Source organism: Clarias gariepinus, chromosome 22 (assembly GCF_024256425.1).
Source record: "Clarias gariepinus isolate MV-2021 ecotype Netherlands chromosome 22, CGAR_prim_01v2, whole genome shotgun sequence".
Classification (NCBI taxonomy): domain Eukaryota; kingdom Metazoa; phylum Chordata; class Actinopteri; order Siluriformes; family Clariidae; genus Clarias; species Clarias gariepinus.
The window spans coordinates 2062706-2078284 of NC_071121.1; the positions used below are offsets into that span (position 1 = coordinate 2062706).

Consider the following 15579-nt stretch of genomic DNA (forward strand, 5'->3'; position numbering starts at 1 on the left):
CTAACCTGAAATGTAAATGTGGCCAAACTTTACTAACAGGTATAATAATAATTCATATCAATAACTAATAATAAAAATCATCATCCTCATCATCAACAAGAGATACACAGAGAAGTTATTGCCTAAAGTAGACATATCGATGGTTCAAAAGCAAGTGGCGACATGCAACATCATCAGCAGTGTCCTCAGCACCAGCAGCAACTAACCTCAAATTTTGCACCTGGGCTCTAGGCCAGCCTTAACCGACCCCGGCCCAACCCCAAGCCAGACCCCGACCATACTCATATGTCACTTACAGGGTAGTTCTTATTTATAATAGTAATAAACTGTATGAAAGGGCAGGATTTAATAATATTTCGAGTAAACATTGCCACTGAGGAAAAATACATAAGTCATAGCATTATAATAGAAATTTAATAATAATAAAAAAAATTAATCCAGAGTCTATTGAAAACCTGCAGACTTTTGTAAAATGATGTCACATCCAGAACACTAATAAAATCAGAGGTGGGTAAAGTAGACAAATCCTGTACTTGAGTAAAAGCAGAGATACTCTACATAAAAATACTACTTGCAGAAGTCGTCTATTTACAATTGTACTTCATGACATGTACAAAAAAAAAAACTTTGCTTATTATCAAGCCTACCTGCCTCTCTCTCCTGTGAACATGACGTGTTCATCGAAATCTGAAAATGATTTCAAACACCTGATACTTGATTTAAATTTTGACCCATGAAACGCACCTTCATGTAACACAACACCACATGGAAATCTAGTCAAGTACAAAGTACACAGTATATATTTGTTGTATGATGTAGTGGAGTAAAAGTAAAAAGTATCCACTAATAACACTACTCAAGTACAGATATGCGAAATATGTACTCAAGTAAAGTACAGCAATGGCAAAAAGTAAATTAACTTTATCTTCCACCTCTGGATAAAATGCTGAATAATTTCAGGATGTAAATTATGAAATGAATTTTGAGGATTAGTTTGTTTTTAGAGAGACTTTTTGTTCACCGATACAAGTATGAATGTCACAACCTGATCAGCCCTGTGCTGAAAATGAACAGCTAATATCATGTAGATACTGTAAGTGAGCTAAAACAAACTCGTTTAAAATCAGATCTCTGACCTCAATAAGGTTACTTTATTAAGCAGTTTATAGTCAAAAACAGTGATTTTACACTTCATTTTAACAAAAGAAACATGAATTTGGTTCTGAAGACAATCTGTAATTAGCTATAATCCACGACTAAAACATGCTTATGCAGATCATACTGAAAAACATAATTGTACAAAAAGAGTCATATGTAAGGATGAAGATTTCTAATTTAATATGAATCCATGGATCACAATTAGACATGTACACTCTTAAAATTGTAACAGTGATGTTCTCAAGAAGATTAAAGTCTAAAAAACAAGAACAAACTCAACTACGTTAGAAATATCAAGAAAAGTTTATGCGACTATATAAAAGAAAAACATGATGAGGAAAAAGAATACATTTGAATCCAATGAGCGGACATGAAACTTAAAACTGGCTGCGTTTGAGATTCTACTCGTTAGGGTTGGGGTTTGCGTCTGGATACAGGGAAAGGTCAAAGGTCAGGACCTTACTGATAACGCAGTCTCCTTGCTGTAAGTGGGAGAAAAAAAAGAGAGAGAGACAACAGCTATGTGAGTTTTATTAGAATAATATTACAGAGAAAAGAAAGGTGTGTGTAGGAGTTAGTGAGTTTACTTACCTCGGGGTATACGCCGATGAGCGAGTCAGCCTTGGTGTAAAACTCCTCCTTCAGCGAGATGACGATAGCCTGGAAGTTTTCGATGGACTGGTCTTTGATGTAGTTAGCGACCTGAAAGGTTGAGCGCGAATATGGACATCATCGTAAACAAAATGTTTTGTGAATTATGCATACGTTTAACAGCATCCTGAAAACACACTGACCTTGCCGATATTGGTGTTGTCCAGAGCGGCGTCGATTTCATCGAGCACGAAGAACGGAGCGGGTTTATAGCTGGAGGAGAGAAGAAATTCATAAAGTCATTTCTCTACATTAAGTTAAAAAAATTACCTTAACTGAATATTTCGTTTGCTGGATCATTCGCAAAAGAATAAAAAAACAAACAAACAAAAAAAAAAAACAGTCAACCTGGTGAAAACAGTGCCACCCTGAAACTCCCCCCCAGGCCAAATAAAACAAAACATCCGTACTGGACATAGGGCAATTATAAATGCCTTTTACTTGGTTTTACAAAAAAAGTAAAGTAAAGTTTGTAAAGTTGGTTAACATTAAATAAAATTTAAAGTTTAGTTGTGCACAATCCTAAACCACTTATATATATATATATATATATATATATATATATATATATATAAATGAAGTTCTACAAGTGATAGAGACTGAAAATTTGTATTTGTTACATATTTGTGTTCATACAAAAAAAGTGTTTTTCACTCAAACACAATTCTGTACAATAATTTAATATTTTGCACTACAGTGATTAATTTGCATAACTAATCTGCAGTTCAATCGTGTCAAACCACAGGAATCACTGATCAACTCTGATTAGATAAAAAAAAATAATGAATAAAATAAAACTTATGGAGCCTTTAGAAATAGAAAATAAAATAAAATAAATATAACTATAATTTGGCACGCTGAATTCAAGGTTTTGGTATTTGGTCCTGGTGCCATCGATTACTGCAATGCTTTGTATTTTGGGGTTTCCTACACAGCATTACATCGACTACAGCTGATCCAAAACTCTGCTGCTCGACATCTACCCGTGAAAAAGAACATATCTCTCCAGTTCTGGCTTCTCTTCATTGACTCCCGGTACAGTTTCGTATGAATTAAAAAATTCCTTTGGTCACGTTTAAATGTTGACACGGCCTTGCCCCGCCCTATCTCTTGGATCTGCTTTAGCCCTATGCTCCATCCCGGTCTCTCAGATCATCAGATAAACTTTTGCTGACTGTTCCTAAACCTAAATGCAAGCTTAGAGGTGATCGTTCATTCTCTGTAGCGGCACCCAAATTGTGGAATGACCCTTGACTATTCATGAGGCCACATCACGGAGGGTGTTTAAGTCCCATCTTAAAACTCACATTTTTTTTTTGTCTGCTGTCTAAACCAACATAAGATGTTGATTTTATATATACGATTAGATTAGACATGTCTGTGGTATGTCTTTTTATTAGGGATGCACCGAAATGAAAATTCTGGGCCGAAAACGAAACCGAAATTTTTGGATGCACTTGGCCGAAAACCGATACCGAAACCCAAAATGGCTTCATTAAAAAACATGTTTAAAATATTTTCTTTTTGTTTGTATTAAAAAAACTACAAATTAATTAAGCAATCAAACTTTTATTGATAATAAATAACAGTAATAAGGCTGTTTAACAATAACAAAACTTGCTTCCAAGTGCTTCCAAACCGCCGACATACTCCGTGTTTGATGCGTAATGACAGCGCGAACGAGACGGGAGGATGGGAGAGGCGTGGCGACAATTTCGGCTTTTATTTTCGGCGCTTTCTTACGTTTCGGCCGAAACCGATAATGCTATTTCGGCCGAAAATTTTCGGTGGCCGAAATTTCGGTGCATCCCTACTTTTTATATTATTTTATTATTTAAATAAAGCACTTTGGGGCATTCCTGTTGTTAAAGTGATATACAAATAAATTTGAGTTGAGAGTCTGTGGACGACCTGACGTAACTTCCTCACCTGTGGATGGCGAAGAGTAAAGCGAGAGCGGCCACGGTCTTCTCTCCTCCTGATAAATTATCCATGGGTCTAAAACGTTTCCCAGGGGCCACGCAGTTATAGTTGATCCCATCGAGGTACGGTTCCTCTGGGTTCTCCGGGCCGAGAAAAGCCTGCAATTACAAAAGGGGGAATTAACACGAGGCCGACTTCTCTCCCCTCGACAGGGAGTTCTCAGCAGAAAAACAAGGAATTCCTTCAGTCTAAACCACTAAGCCTTTCATAGCCGTGTGTGTGTGTTTGTTTACCTGAGCACTGCTGTTCCGCGAGAGCGCTTTGTAGATCTCATCAATGTTTGTAGAGACGGACTCGAAGCAGGCGTGGAAGCGATCGAACCTCTCCTTCTTGATCTGCTCGAACGCCTGCTTGGCTTTCTTTGCTCTCTTCCTGGCGGCTTCGAATTCTGAAACAACGTTATGTTTGTTATGCGTTATGGTAGTTCTTTATAGAACCTCATGAGGAACCTAAAGAAGAACTAAATCATCTCTCACCGTCGCTGGTCTCCTGGAATTTGTCTCGGACGCTCTCCAGCTTCTCCATGGCCTTCATGTTAGGAGCGCTGATCCTCTGGAGGATGCTCTGTTGCTCGTTAAGCCTCTGCTGAAGGGTGCTCATCTCACCTTTAATCTCTTCCTCAGACAGCGAGTCCTGGGGAAATATAACACAAACACCGAAAATATAATAACAGAATTTATCACGTTCGATGACTGACGATCGTTGAGGTGACATCTTGAGCTTTGCTGCTGTTGCAAAGTAAAATATTTTGTATGTGTATATATATAAACATTTGTACTTTGTACTGCTTCTGTCTTAGAGAAGCTGTTAAAAAGGAACGTACCCAATAACCCAGCCACTGTCTAGTAATTCTTTTTTTTTTTTTTTTTTTTACATAGATATAATTCATTCTATAAAAAAGAACATGATGGTTTCTCAGAAAGATAAAAATTACTGTAGGAGGACTGATTCATTACATTGTTAAACTAAATTATTTCCTCACAATCTATTTCATACAGATTCAGGGATCCTTTGTCTGTTCAAGGTGACTCAAAGTTTTGCATGAAATGCTCAAAAGAATTAGTTTTCCTTGAACTCAACATTCTTCAACATTACTCTTGGTGATGAGAGAAAAAAAAACAAAGAATGAAAAAAAAAGTCAATTAATTGATCAATCAATCAATCATTGCTGCATGTTTGTTTACCTTCAGGTCTTCAGACAGGCTGCTGTAGTCGATCTCAATCAGAGCCTCTTTGGCTAAAACGGAGCTGGACGTTTTCTGGCTGCTATTCATACTTTCTTCCTGGGAGCTTCCCTGTAAATGTAAAGAATCAGTACTTTAACATGCACTCTACTAGGCGCTATGGCTTACAAACACACTGGTCAGAAGCCAGTCCGATGTATATAATAAGGTTTTCGTAAGGCTGAACTCAAACACAGCCGATGTTAAAATTATTTATTTAAGAATAATCTGTGGAAGACAATAAGTGACTTTCAGGCACTGTGTGGGGGGGGAACCTTGGTCTAAAATCTACACAGAATTAGTCAAAATATTTGGGAAAAACATTACTTTTAGCTGAGATGAGCCCTTCATCTAGCTGCTCTAAAGGCTATAACCAGAAAATGTTGTAATCCAGATAGTCCAACTATTGAAGATTGGTATGATATATATAAAAACATTTTAATATTGAAAAAAGATTACTCTGTCCATGAGTCTACCGGAAGATAAGTCTGAAGAAATTTTGGAAAAATGGAAGCGATACATCTCCCTGAAACGCCCATATTTCATCATAGTTTTTATTTTCCCTCTTATACAGTTTAATTTTATAACAATAAACACCCTTGCATGTTCTTTTGTGTAGTATAGTTCCTTACTTAAAAAAAAAATCTAAAGAGAAAATTTTAGAGGTTTTCACTGTATTAGTAAGTAAAGAAAAGTATAGAATTTAAATAAATTTATTTTATAGGTCGTTGGGAGATTTCGTTATGATGTATTGTGTGAAACCTGTAGTTATGAAACAAATCCATCGAACACACTACCTCCTCCTGACTGATGTCGTCCATGGTTCCTGATTTGAGAGGAAGTTTGATGTCCTGCATTTTACAGGCCTGGAGCAGGTTGTGTCTGTCACTGCGCTTCTGCTCCAGCTTCGTTTCAATGGCCGTGACCTCCTTCTGAAGCTGGGTCAGCTCTCTAAACACACAAAACCGCACATAATTATATTTATGGACCAAAGAAGCAAAGAATATTAGCTGGCTAGTCACCTATAAAAAAAAAACTCACTTGTTGGCTCCGCCGAGTTTCTTACGGATTTCTTCCATTTCATGGTTTTTGTCGTTCACCTCTGACTTCTTGGTGAGGTGCTGATTCTTCAGGTCCTGAAGCTGAGCCATGGTCTCATCGATGATCTTCATGTGCCTCTGCTCCTCCTGTTTAACACAAAACAAACACACGATCAAACAGCGGTTTCGACTACGAGTCGGTCATGTTTAACACGGTAAATCTTACTAACATCATCCCTCACCTTCTTTAATCTTTCGATCTCGCTCTCGTCCTTCTTCACTGTCTGCTCCCACATGATGACTTTCTCCTGGTCCTCCTTCAGCTGGTTCTTCTCGTAATCCAGCTGGATCGCTAGACGAGTCTTCTGAGTCTCGAACTCCAAGCTGAGGAGATCGGAATGAGCAATATATATATACACAATTCTGAAAAATCCCGGCGAGCATGTGGGCTGGGAGGATTAATATTCAGGATCCATCATTAATCAGTTAATTGTGGTTACAATTTTAACCAGTTAAATTATAATGCTTTGTTTGTTTTGCATAATATCTCTCCATATCTCGTATATTTATTAACTTGCACACCACAAGAAGGCAGGCTAGCAGTTTAGGCTGCAGTGTGCTATATGGTGAATTATTTAAGGCCTTGTTTTTAAATAATGAATGAGGACAGAGTTGAGCACAATTTTTTGAGCACACCTTAAAAAAAATTTTTTTTTTATCTGATTGTTTAAAAGTATTTGTCTAACATGCTGGGACTATGCTGTTAGAAATGTTTAAGAATTTTTTTTTAGTCCCCCCTCATCATTTTACTATTAAATTGATAATTAATTGTTGACTTAAGAAAGATTTAGAAAATTTGCACAGAGAATTTTTTTTATCACGTATATAATCCAAGTAATCACTGCAAAAAAAAAAATCAATTTTTTATTAAATATATAAGGAAATTAAGCCCTAGCAATTTTAAATTAATAATTTTTCCGGTGTTCTGAAAACAAATCAGACAAACTGATTAAAATTAAAATGTAACAGTCGATTATCAACAGAGTGGTTTTGCATTTAAGTGCTGTTTAACACTCTTTTTAGCTTTGGAATAAAATTCCTTAAAATAAAAAGCAGAGGAAAGTCAAAAGTAGTTTTTTTTTTTTCGTCACAAATTAGGCAACAAATAATTATTGTTAAAACTATTAATCAAGAATGAATGCATTTTAAGTGTTAAATTACTTTTTTTTTTATACTTCTCTAACTGAACACTATCATGACCATTAATTCAAAGTGCAATTTTATTTATTTTTTTTTTTTACTTAAAACTCCCTAACATCATTGAACTGTACTAATAAATTAAGGAATAAGCGCTCTAAATTAAGGATTAATATTTTGTCTATGCATAATTTACATTTAAGTAAACTCCATCTTCTCACAATGCAGTCCTTCAGTCGCCAACTTAACAATAATTTTCAAAAAACACTCAAGATACAGAAAACTTTTCCACATCACATTATGTTCATGACAAACAAAAAAGAAAAAAAAAAAGCCAGACACTGGAGAAGTTGCTGATTTCTCTTACCGCTTCTTTGCGATCTCGTTTTGCCTTTTCACTTTCTCCTCTTCAAACTCGCGAATGTTCCTCACACCGATCTCTTTGCAGAACTCCAAAAACACTTCGTCCTCAACCTAAAAAATAATAAAAACAACAAGAAATTGTTTAAACCTACACATTTTGTCCTGAAATATATAAAAACATAAGACCATATTTTCTTGTACCAGGTTCATGCGGTCTTTCAGCTCCTTCATTTCCCTCTCACGTGACTGGATGATCCTCTTGATGTCATTGATACGGGGACCAAAGTTGGCCAGTTCGCTTTCTAGCTTGGATTTTTCCTAAATAATAATAATAAGAAGAAGAAGAAGAAATTGTAAATGCAGCTGTGTCATGACATTATGCTCAACTTTCTTTTCTTTGTATATAACGTTACCTGCATGTTTAAAGACAGGTGGCGCGTTTTGGTCTGCTCGAGGTCGCTTTGAGAGTACTTCAGCCTCATCTGCAGCCCGTGAGCCTGAGACTGCACCTGACGAAGCTCCGCCTCCTTTCTTTTCGCCTTCATTTGCTCCTACACAGGACAGACACATCAATCAGTCATCTCATTTCCCTCCACATTCTAGCCTTACTCAAAAACATCCAAGAAAGATTTTTATATATATATATATATATATATATATTTTTTTTTTTTCGCCCATTTTCACCTTGAGTTCATCTGTGAGTTTCTCTTTCCTGTCCTTTAGCTTGTCCACGGCTTTCTCGTCCCAGCGGCGAGCTTTGGCCTTCAGGTCGCTGGCACCTCCGGAGATCACACCAGACTTCTGGAACAGAGTCCCGTCTAGAGCGACGGTCTGTGAACAAACGATGCGAAGCAGATTAGCATTATTCATCCATGAACCAGTTTCAGTTGTACAGTCACTCACTCAAAACGAGCAAAAAATATATTTAAAAAAAAAGCATAGAACATCATGTGATTTGCTGATTAATTTTCCCTCAGTGTTACTTAAATCAATAATCCCACTTTTTATTTTTATTAAAAGATTTATTTCTTGGACAACACTGACTGTAGTATTTTAAATAAGTTATGTTCAGTAAAAATGTTACGGATGGATTTTCTACATGTTTATGGATGGATGGGTCGATGGAGCTACCTTGTGCCTGTACGGTCCTCCGAAAGCGATCCTGCGAGCATCCTCGACGTTCTCGCACACGAGCGCGTTCCCGCAGGCGTACTGCAGAGCTTTCTTGATCTGTGGCGGCTCGTAGCGGATGACGTCGATCACCAGTTTGGCGCCGCGCAGCTCACGCAGCTTCTCGTCTGTAGGTTTGACCTGACGATGATACGATAACGAATTAGCTGATTTATGATTAACGATAAAATGTCCCTTTATATGAGAAGAGTGCTTCCTTTCTAACCAAACACATAAATAAATGAATAAACAAACAAACAAGCACATCACACATCTAATTTCGACTACACATCTGCACAAAGCACCTCAAGATAGTCCAGAGGTAAGAAGGTTTCCGGTTCTCCTCTCTGCTCTTTGATGTACTGGATGCAGTCACGGCCGGTCTTCTCCGAGTCCACAATGATAGCGTCCATGTTCTTGCCCAGCACTTTGGTTACAGCGATCTGATACTTCTTCTGAGTGGGCTGGCACAGGTCTATGAGCCTCCCGTACTGGAGAGAAAACAGAATTATTATTATTATTATTATTATTATTATCATCATCAGTGCTTAATCACAGTGGATAACATTGGATAACATTAATAACAACTTTGTTTCTTTGCAGTTTTAGTTTACGTGCCGTCAAAGATTTTCAGGAACGCTGACTTGACTGTGGGGTTGAAAAAAAAAAGTCTTGGGTATATGCTTGCAAATAATCAGTAGTGCTTATAAGTGTTTATAAGTAAAGCAGCCGGTAGGTTTTACTGGGCGTGGTAGAAGATAATGCCAGAGTTCTTCTGGTAACTTTGTCACACTTGCGCCTTTCTATTTTCATGCAAAACCCATGAGCCTAGATTATGGTTAATTCATGCAGAAAATATGTTTTTTTCCTAGAGAAAGCAGAGAAAGTTTCTCTGTATAAATAAATCTACCAAATGCTAAAATGTGGAGGCAGAAGAGAAATAAAGGACGCGTCGTAGAGTAGCTCAGTCACAGAGACATATACAATGGACACTCTACAGAAAAGAATGTTGACCAGATGAGGTTTTCTGTAGGAAGACATTTATGGATTTTTTTTCTTGTTTTTGCCTCTAAAAACTGATCCATCACGTAATATGTAACTTTCTTTAAAGATATGCAAATATTCTCCTATGTATGTTTGGAAATGGTGATTGGATTTGTACATTAAAATGTAGATACCATAAACTTACATATATAACAACATTTGTGCTACCCAAGATTTCTGCACAGCACTGTACATCACTCAACACAGTTAGCTGTTCATCCATTAGCAAACTAGCAAAGCTTTACTAATTAGATGGCTAATAAATAGTAGAGTGACGGTAAGAGTACATGTTAGCCTTTAACCTAACACACTTCTCTTTGTCACTTATTAAAGTATACAAAAAGGTGACCAGAAACATCCTGGAACAAACCAGCCTGTTTATACGTACCACTGATCCAGGGTAGAGTCTTTTGATGCTCTCCATGATCTCGGCTTTGCGCTGCTGTCTGCTGTTCTCCTGTCTGTCTATACGGGCGTCACCGAGCTGCTCCATCACCTGCACAGAAAAAGAAGAAGAAGAAAAAAAAAAACAGCAATAAGATTCTTTTCTCAATACAGGTAGTTCAATTCAATTACATTTTATTTGTATAGCGCTTTTAACAAATGTCATTGTTGCGACGCAGCTGTGAAAAATGTGTATGAATCAAATGATTAGATTGCCCCTGGTAGTCCCTGACTTACGAACAAAATACGTTCCAAGAGCATGTTCACAAGTCGGATCTGTGCTTAAGTCTGATAAAGTGAGTCTTATACGCCTTTGACAAGAATAGACAATGTAAAGCATACCAATCCACATGACGAAATCTCTGTCCCCTTTCCCCATACTGACATTATGTGGACAAAAACTGTAACCGCACCTAAAGAAATGAATCTCTTGCGTGAAATTTAAGAGTGTTGTCTCTGCGCTTTGAAATCGTGAGGGGAATCCTGGACGCCAATTGTCGCAGAGCTGTTTTTCAATTCTATTAGACTGTGAACTATGTTTTGTTAAGGATTTTCCTGAAATTAGGGATATTTTCCAACAGGACAGATTTACAGGACAGACATTTTCTATCATCGTGCTCCCGGAGTGATTAATTGAAATCGGTGAGGCTGACTCATTTCTCCCGCCGGACTTTGGACATTTTATACCTTCACTTACACACTGAAAATATTACATATAATTATAAATATTGGCTACTGGTGCACTGCAGTGTCTATTTTTTGTACAAGTCACGTGAGCTACTTTGGCGATTTGTCGCATCTACGAATGTTTGTAGATCCGGGGTCTGTTCGCTTCTGCGGAAAATTCATAACTCGAATGTTCATAAGTTGGGGACTTACTGTAGTTAAGTAAGCGGAGCCGAGACCTGAGAACTGGCCCATGTTTATAGCGTACCTGGTTAAGCTCCATGTTAATCTCATCAATCCTCCTCTTGGCTTGCTCCACCTCATCCGTGAGCTCCTCCTCCATCCTCTTCTGTTCATCCAGAGACTGTCTGTAATACAGGAAGATAATAATGACACCAGACATCACCTAGCAGGGTTAAAGTACCCATGCTGAGTAGTTTTAACGGTGTACCTGCTGGTCGTGATGTAATCGTCGAGCTTCTCAATACGCTTCTGGTTCTCCTCAATCTCTCTGATCTTCTGCTTGATCTTCGCCTGTGACGAGACAACATCTGAACATAAAGCTACGTCCTGAGACTCTTGCCCACAACGTCCTTTCCTCTCAACTACCCCCCCATTCCACCCCCCCCCCCCCCACACACACACACACACACACACAGTACCTCCGTCTCCACTTTCTTTCTCTCCTCCAGATCTAGGCGGTCCTGGTCGGCTTTCTGGTCGCGGTTAAACTTCTCCAGCTCCTGGGCGAGTGTAGCGGCTCGTTTGCTAGCCTCTTCTTTCAGACGGTGATACGCTTTGACCTGGAACACAAAGTGTTCACTGAGATCTGTGTACAAATACATAAATTAAAAAAAAAAAAAGATCGATATGAGCACGAGTCGGTATTGTACCTGGTTCTCTTCAAGCTGCAGGTCCTGGCCTTGACTCTGCGCCTCCTCCTCCATACGCTCCTCGAACTCCTGCCGGGCTGTCTCCACAGCCCTCTGCTCGCGCTCCAGCTCGTCCATGTCCGCCTTGCGCTTTTTGTAGCACTTCTGGGCGTTTTGAAGGGATTTACGTGCGGCTTCTAGCTTCTTGATCTTGTGAGCCGTGTTTTCTTTCGCCTTGATGTACTGCGGCCGCTTCTGGTTCAGCTCTGCGTCCTTCTCCCTTTCGGCAGGAGAAACAAACCATGTGTATGAGCCATCATCACTCAAAGCCTCGAATGTCATCTTTGACATTAAGATAAAAAAAATTCCTAATATGATAATGATTACGAGCAGTGTTAATAGAAATAAAGCTTGAAAACGCTATGGTTGGAGGTTATTTTTTAGGTTATTTTTTTTATTTAGCTTTCTTTATTTCTAGTAAAAGTAGAAAATCATCTATTGAACCTAAATTTGTTAAAAGCTCATTTTGAGGTACGCACATTTATACAAATGTATATATGAATTGTTGACCCTCCCCCTTTTAACCTCCTCCCTAAATCACTTACTTGATCTCTTTCTCTACGGTCTGTTGATCTCTCATCATCCTCCCGAGCTCCTTCTTCTTCTCCTTTAGCTCGTCCTCTATGCGGTCCATGCGTTTGCGGTCCTTATCGATCTCCTTGTTGCGCTGTCCCAGCTCGCGGTTCAGTTTCTCTATCTCGCACTCATTGTGATAGAGCTTGAAGAGCTGCAGCTGTACGTTTGCGCGCACGACTTCGTCCTTCAGCCTCTGGTAACGCTCGGCCTGAGAGGGGGGAAAAGAAAACATAAATAAATTAATAAATAAACAAATAATGCTACATGTGCAGGAAATAAACAGCTCTGAGAAATTAGTTCCTGTGTAAACAATAACACGATAAAATCCGAAAAACCTCCTCTTTCTCCTGCTTGGCCTCTTTGCGCTCAGCAGCGATGTTCTTCTTGCGGTGGTAGTTGAACTGCGTGTCCTCCTCGGCCTTCACCATCTCCTTCTTGCGCCGGTCATACTCCTGAGCCAGCTCCCCGGAGCGAGAGATCTCCTCGAACAGGGCCGTGCGCTCTTTCGGGTTCTTCATGGCGATGGACTCTACTGCACCCTGTGAGCCACGATAATCAGGAAATTAGTTTAAACGTTTGGGTACTAGATCAGGTATTAAAGTGCAGGTGTACATAATAAAGTGTACAGACTCAAAGACATCTGACCTGAAACACCAGGAAGTTCCTGGCCTTGATGAGAATGCCGAGTTTCTCCAGCTCCTCGCTGTACTCGGGTAATCCCACTACTTTACTATTGATGCGATATTCTGATGAGGAGCCTGAGAAAGAGAGAGAAAGATGGAGGAAAACAGACAAAGAGAGAGAAAGAAGAAGAAAAAGGATGAAAAAGAAAAATAAAGAAAACAGAAAACATGAGATTTGAAATTAGAAATTATGAATGAAGGATGGAAAAGAGAACAGTTGAAAAAAAGAAAAAAAAAACAAAGAAAAATAGAGACAGAAAGATGGGGAAACAGAGAGAGGGAAAGAGAGATGGAGAATGGGAGGGGGAAAGAAAGTGAAAAAAGAGGGGACAATAGATTTAATTAATTACTTATAATAAGAGTTCATTCCATATAACTTTATTTTATTGCTTTTTTTACTTTTTAAATAAGCCATTAAACGTAAGTAAACAATTTGTACTCCTTTATTCCAGTCAGGTCAACAGTGTATCTGTTACACGTGTGCACACAGCAGTGTGTGGGCGTACGCCGTCATGTCTGGCCTTACCGATGATGACTCTGGTGAAGGCGCGCTCTTCCCCGCTGTTCTCCTGGTACACCATGCTGACAAAGGCGCGGTTCGCCGCCGGCTTCCCCACAGGGGCGCCGTGGATCAGATCCTTCAGTGTTTTCACACGCAAGTTGCTGGTTTTCTCCGCCAGCACAAAGCTGATGGCGTCCATGAGGTTTGACTTGCCTGAAAGGGGAGAAGAAAAAAATGCACAAAAAACTGAGAATGCATTCTGTCATTTTTTTTTCCAGAGGCGGAGCCTATAAACACAGTTTTGCTTCGATTTCGGTTTTCGATCTACAAACAAGTGTTTGATAAACTTCTTTTCTTTTAACCTCTGAAAAAATTGTTTCCTGGTTTAAAGCCACAAAGACCACTTATTGAGGAAGCTCGAAGCTCAAGGTCAAAATTATACCTTTTTAGCGTTTATAAAATAATCAAGAGTTCTTCAAATAGTTTAAGGTAAAACAAAAACCTTGTAAAATGTTTGGAACCCATCCTTAGGTACATCATTTAAGGATCTCCTAAAAAGCTTGTGGTTAGAACCATATGAGATTATGTTCGCCTATGTTAGAACCCTTTTATTAAAGAAAGTAAATGTCTGATCAACTCAAAGAACCCAGACAAAAGTATGATGCACCAACAAGAAAACAGAAATGTATAAAATCGTCATACAATTGCAATTTTAATCGAATCAGCACAGAGGTATCGTGATAATATTGTATCGGTGGTAACTGGTGATTCCTGTCCCTATCACAGACTTCCCTGCAGCTCAGACAAGTCACAATCCGATACGTCAGTTATTCCATCCCTTTTTTCTTTTACCGACCGATAAACCACACCATGTTTTAAAGTCACACAGATCTTTATTCTGGTGTTGACCTGAAGCTCTTGATCTGCTGCTCTTACATGAATGACCAGGTGTTCCCAATAAAGTGGAGGGTGAGCGTACAGGGCAATAGCATCCAGGATGTCACAGCTACAGTCCAGCTTCAACAATACACATTCATATTTACTCCAAAATAAAGAGAGTTGACTATATTTATATTATAATTAATTTTCTATAAATATCTACTGTAACTTTACCATAACCAATAGCTTGAGTATACATACAATTATTATATATATATATATATATAGCTAAAATTTAAAAAAATCATAAAAAGATTGGTATTTAATTGAATAATGATTTCGGCTGATCTGGTGTCAGTCTCACCTGATCCATTCGGTCCAATAATCGCAGTAAACTTGTGGAAAGGCCCGATTATTTGTCTTCCTTTGTACGACTTAAAATTTTCTATCTCGATTAATTTTAAATAACCCATTTTATTCTCCTGAAATGTACCTTAATTACAAAAAACCAAGCATACAAAATAAAAAAAAACCTGCGTAAATAACGTAACGAGTTGCTAGCACCCTTGCTAGCTTAGCCAGTTAGCTCCGATGCTAACACCAATGTATGAAAGCGAATATCAAAACGTCATTAGCGGTACTGGAATCAAACCCAAACGCATTTGCACGACAATCGATAACAACAAAAATAATAAATTTTACTATTTTTAACAGTTCCGCTGCAATTTTGTGAAACTTGCAGCGGACGCGGAAAAATAAACACACTTTTCTTGCGCGCCCAGTACAAAACGTTATCGCATATTCTCGCGAGATTTCGATAGCACACAAACAAACCTACCAGGCAAATTAGATCTCGCGAGATTTCGGAACCAAGTACAGCTTGTAAGGTAAACTCTCGCGATATTTCGAGAAAGAATACGCAGAAGAACAATGACATTATGCTGTATGGATATAAAATTGATTTTTACAAAAGAAACACTTCATAACAATAACATAGTGGTCTGTTTTTTAAACAAAAATGATTATGGCAAAATATACTCTCAATATCACCATCATGATAGAATTAAA

The 15579-nt window shown here is 38.4% G+C and overlaps 1 protein-coding gene across 1 annotated transcript; it reads right to left on the reverse strand.

Moving 5' to 3' along the window:
- Nucleotides 1–1130: 1130 nt before the first annotated feature.
- LOC128510395 (structural maintenance of chromosomes protein 1A) lies at nt 1131–15295 on the reverse strand. The gene is made up of 26 exons (XM_053482651.1): nt 14876–15295; nt 13657–13845; nt 13093–13205; nt 12783–12986; nt 12417–12655; nt 11833–12091; nt 11602–11742; nt 11391–11473; nt 11208–11307; nt 10218–10325; nt 9091–9276; nt 8747–8926; nt 8300–8446; nt 8029–8166; nt 7817–7933; nt 7620–7726; nt 6298–6439; nt 6057–6202; nt 5813–5966; nt 4977–5087; nt 4269–4425; nt 4026–4180; nt 3739–3890; nt 1953–2022; nt 1750–1860; nt 1131–1640 (listed from the first exon to the last, which is right to left on the reverse strand). Exons 1-26 carry the CDS (start codon nt 14982–14984, stop codon nt 1560–1562), a joined length of 3699 nt encoding a protein of 1232 aa, XP_053338626.1. The 5' UTR covers nt 14985–15295; the 3' UTR covers nt 1131–1559.
- Between the last annotated feature and the right edge of the window lie 284 nt (nt 15296–15579).

Bases quoted from the DNA above. Each gene is read 5' to 3' on its own strand.
- LOC128510395 (XM_053482651.1), bottom strand. From the start codon at position 14,984: ATGGGTTATTTAAAATTAATCGAGATAGAAAATTTTAAGTCGTACAAA. The intron at 7,727-7,816 runs GTACAAGAAAAT...ATTATTTTTTAG, and splicing joins TGAAAGACCGCATGAACCTG to GTTGAGGACGAAGTGTTTTT. The intron at 4,426-4,976 runs GTAAACAAACAT...ATATTTCCCCAG, and splicing joins GCCTGTCTGAAGACCTGAAG to GACTCGCTGTCTGAGGAAGA.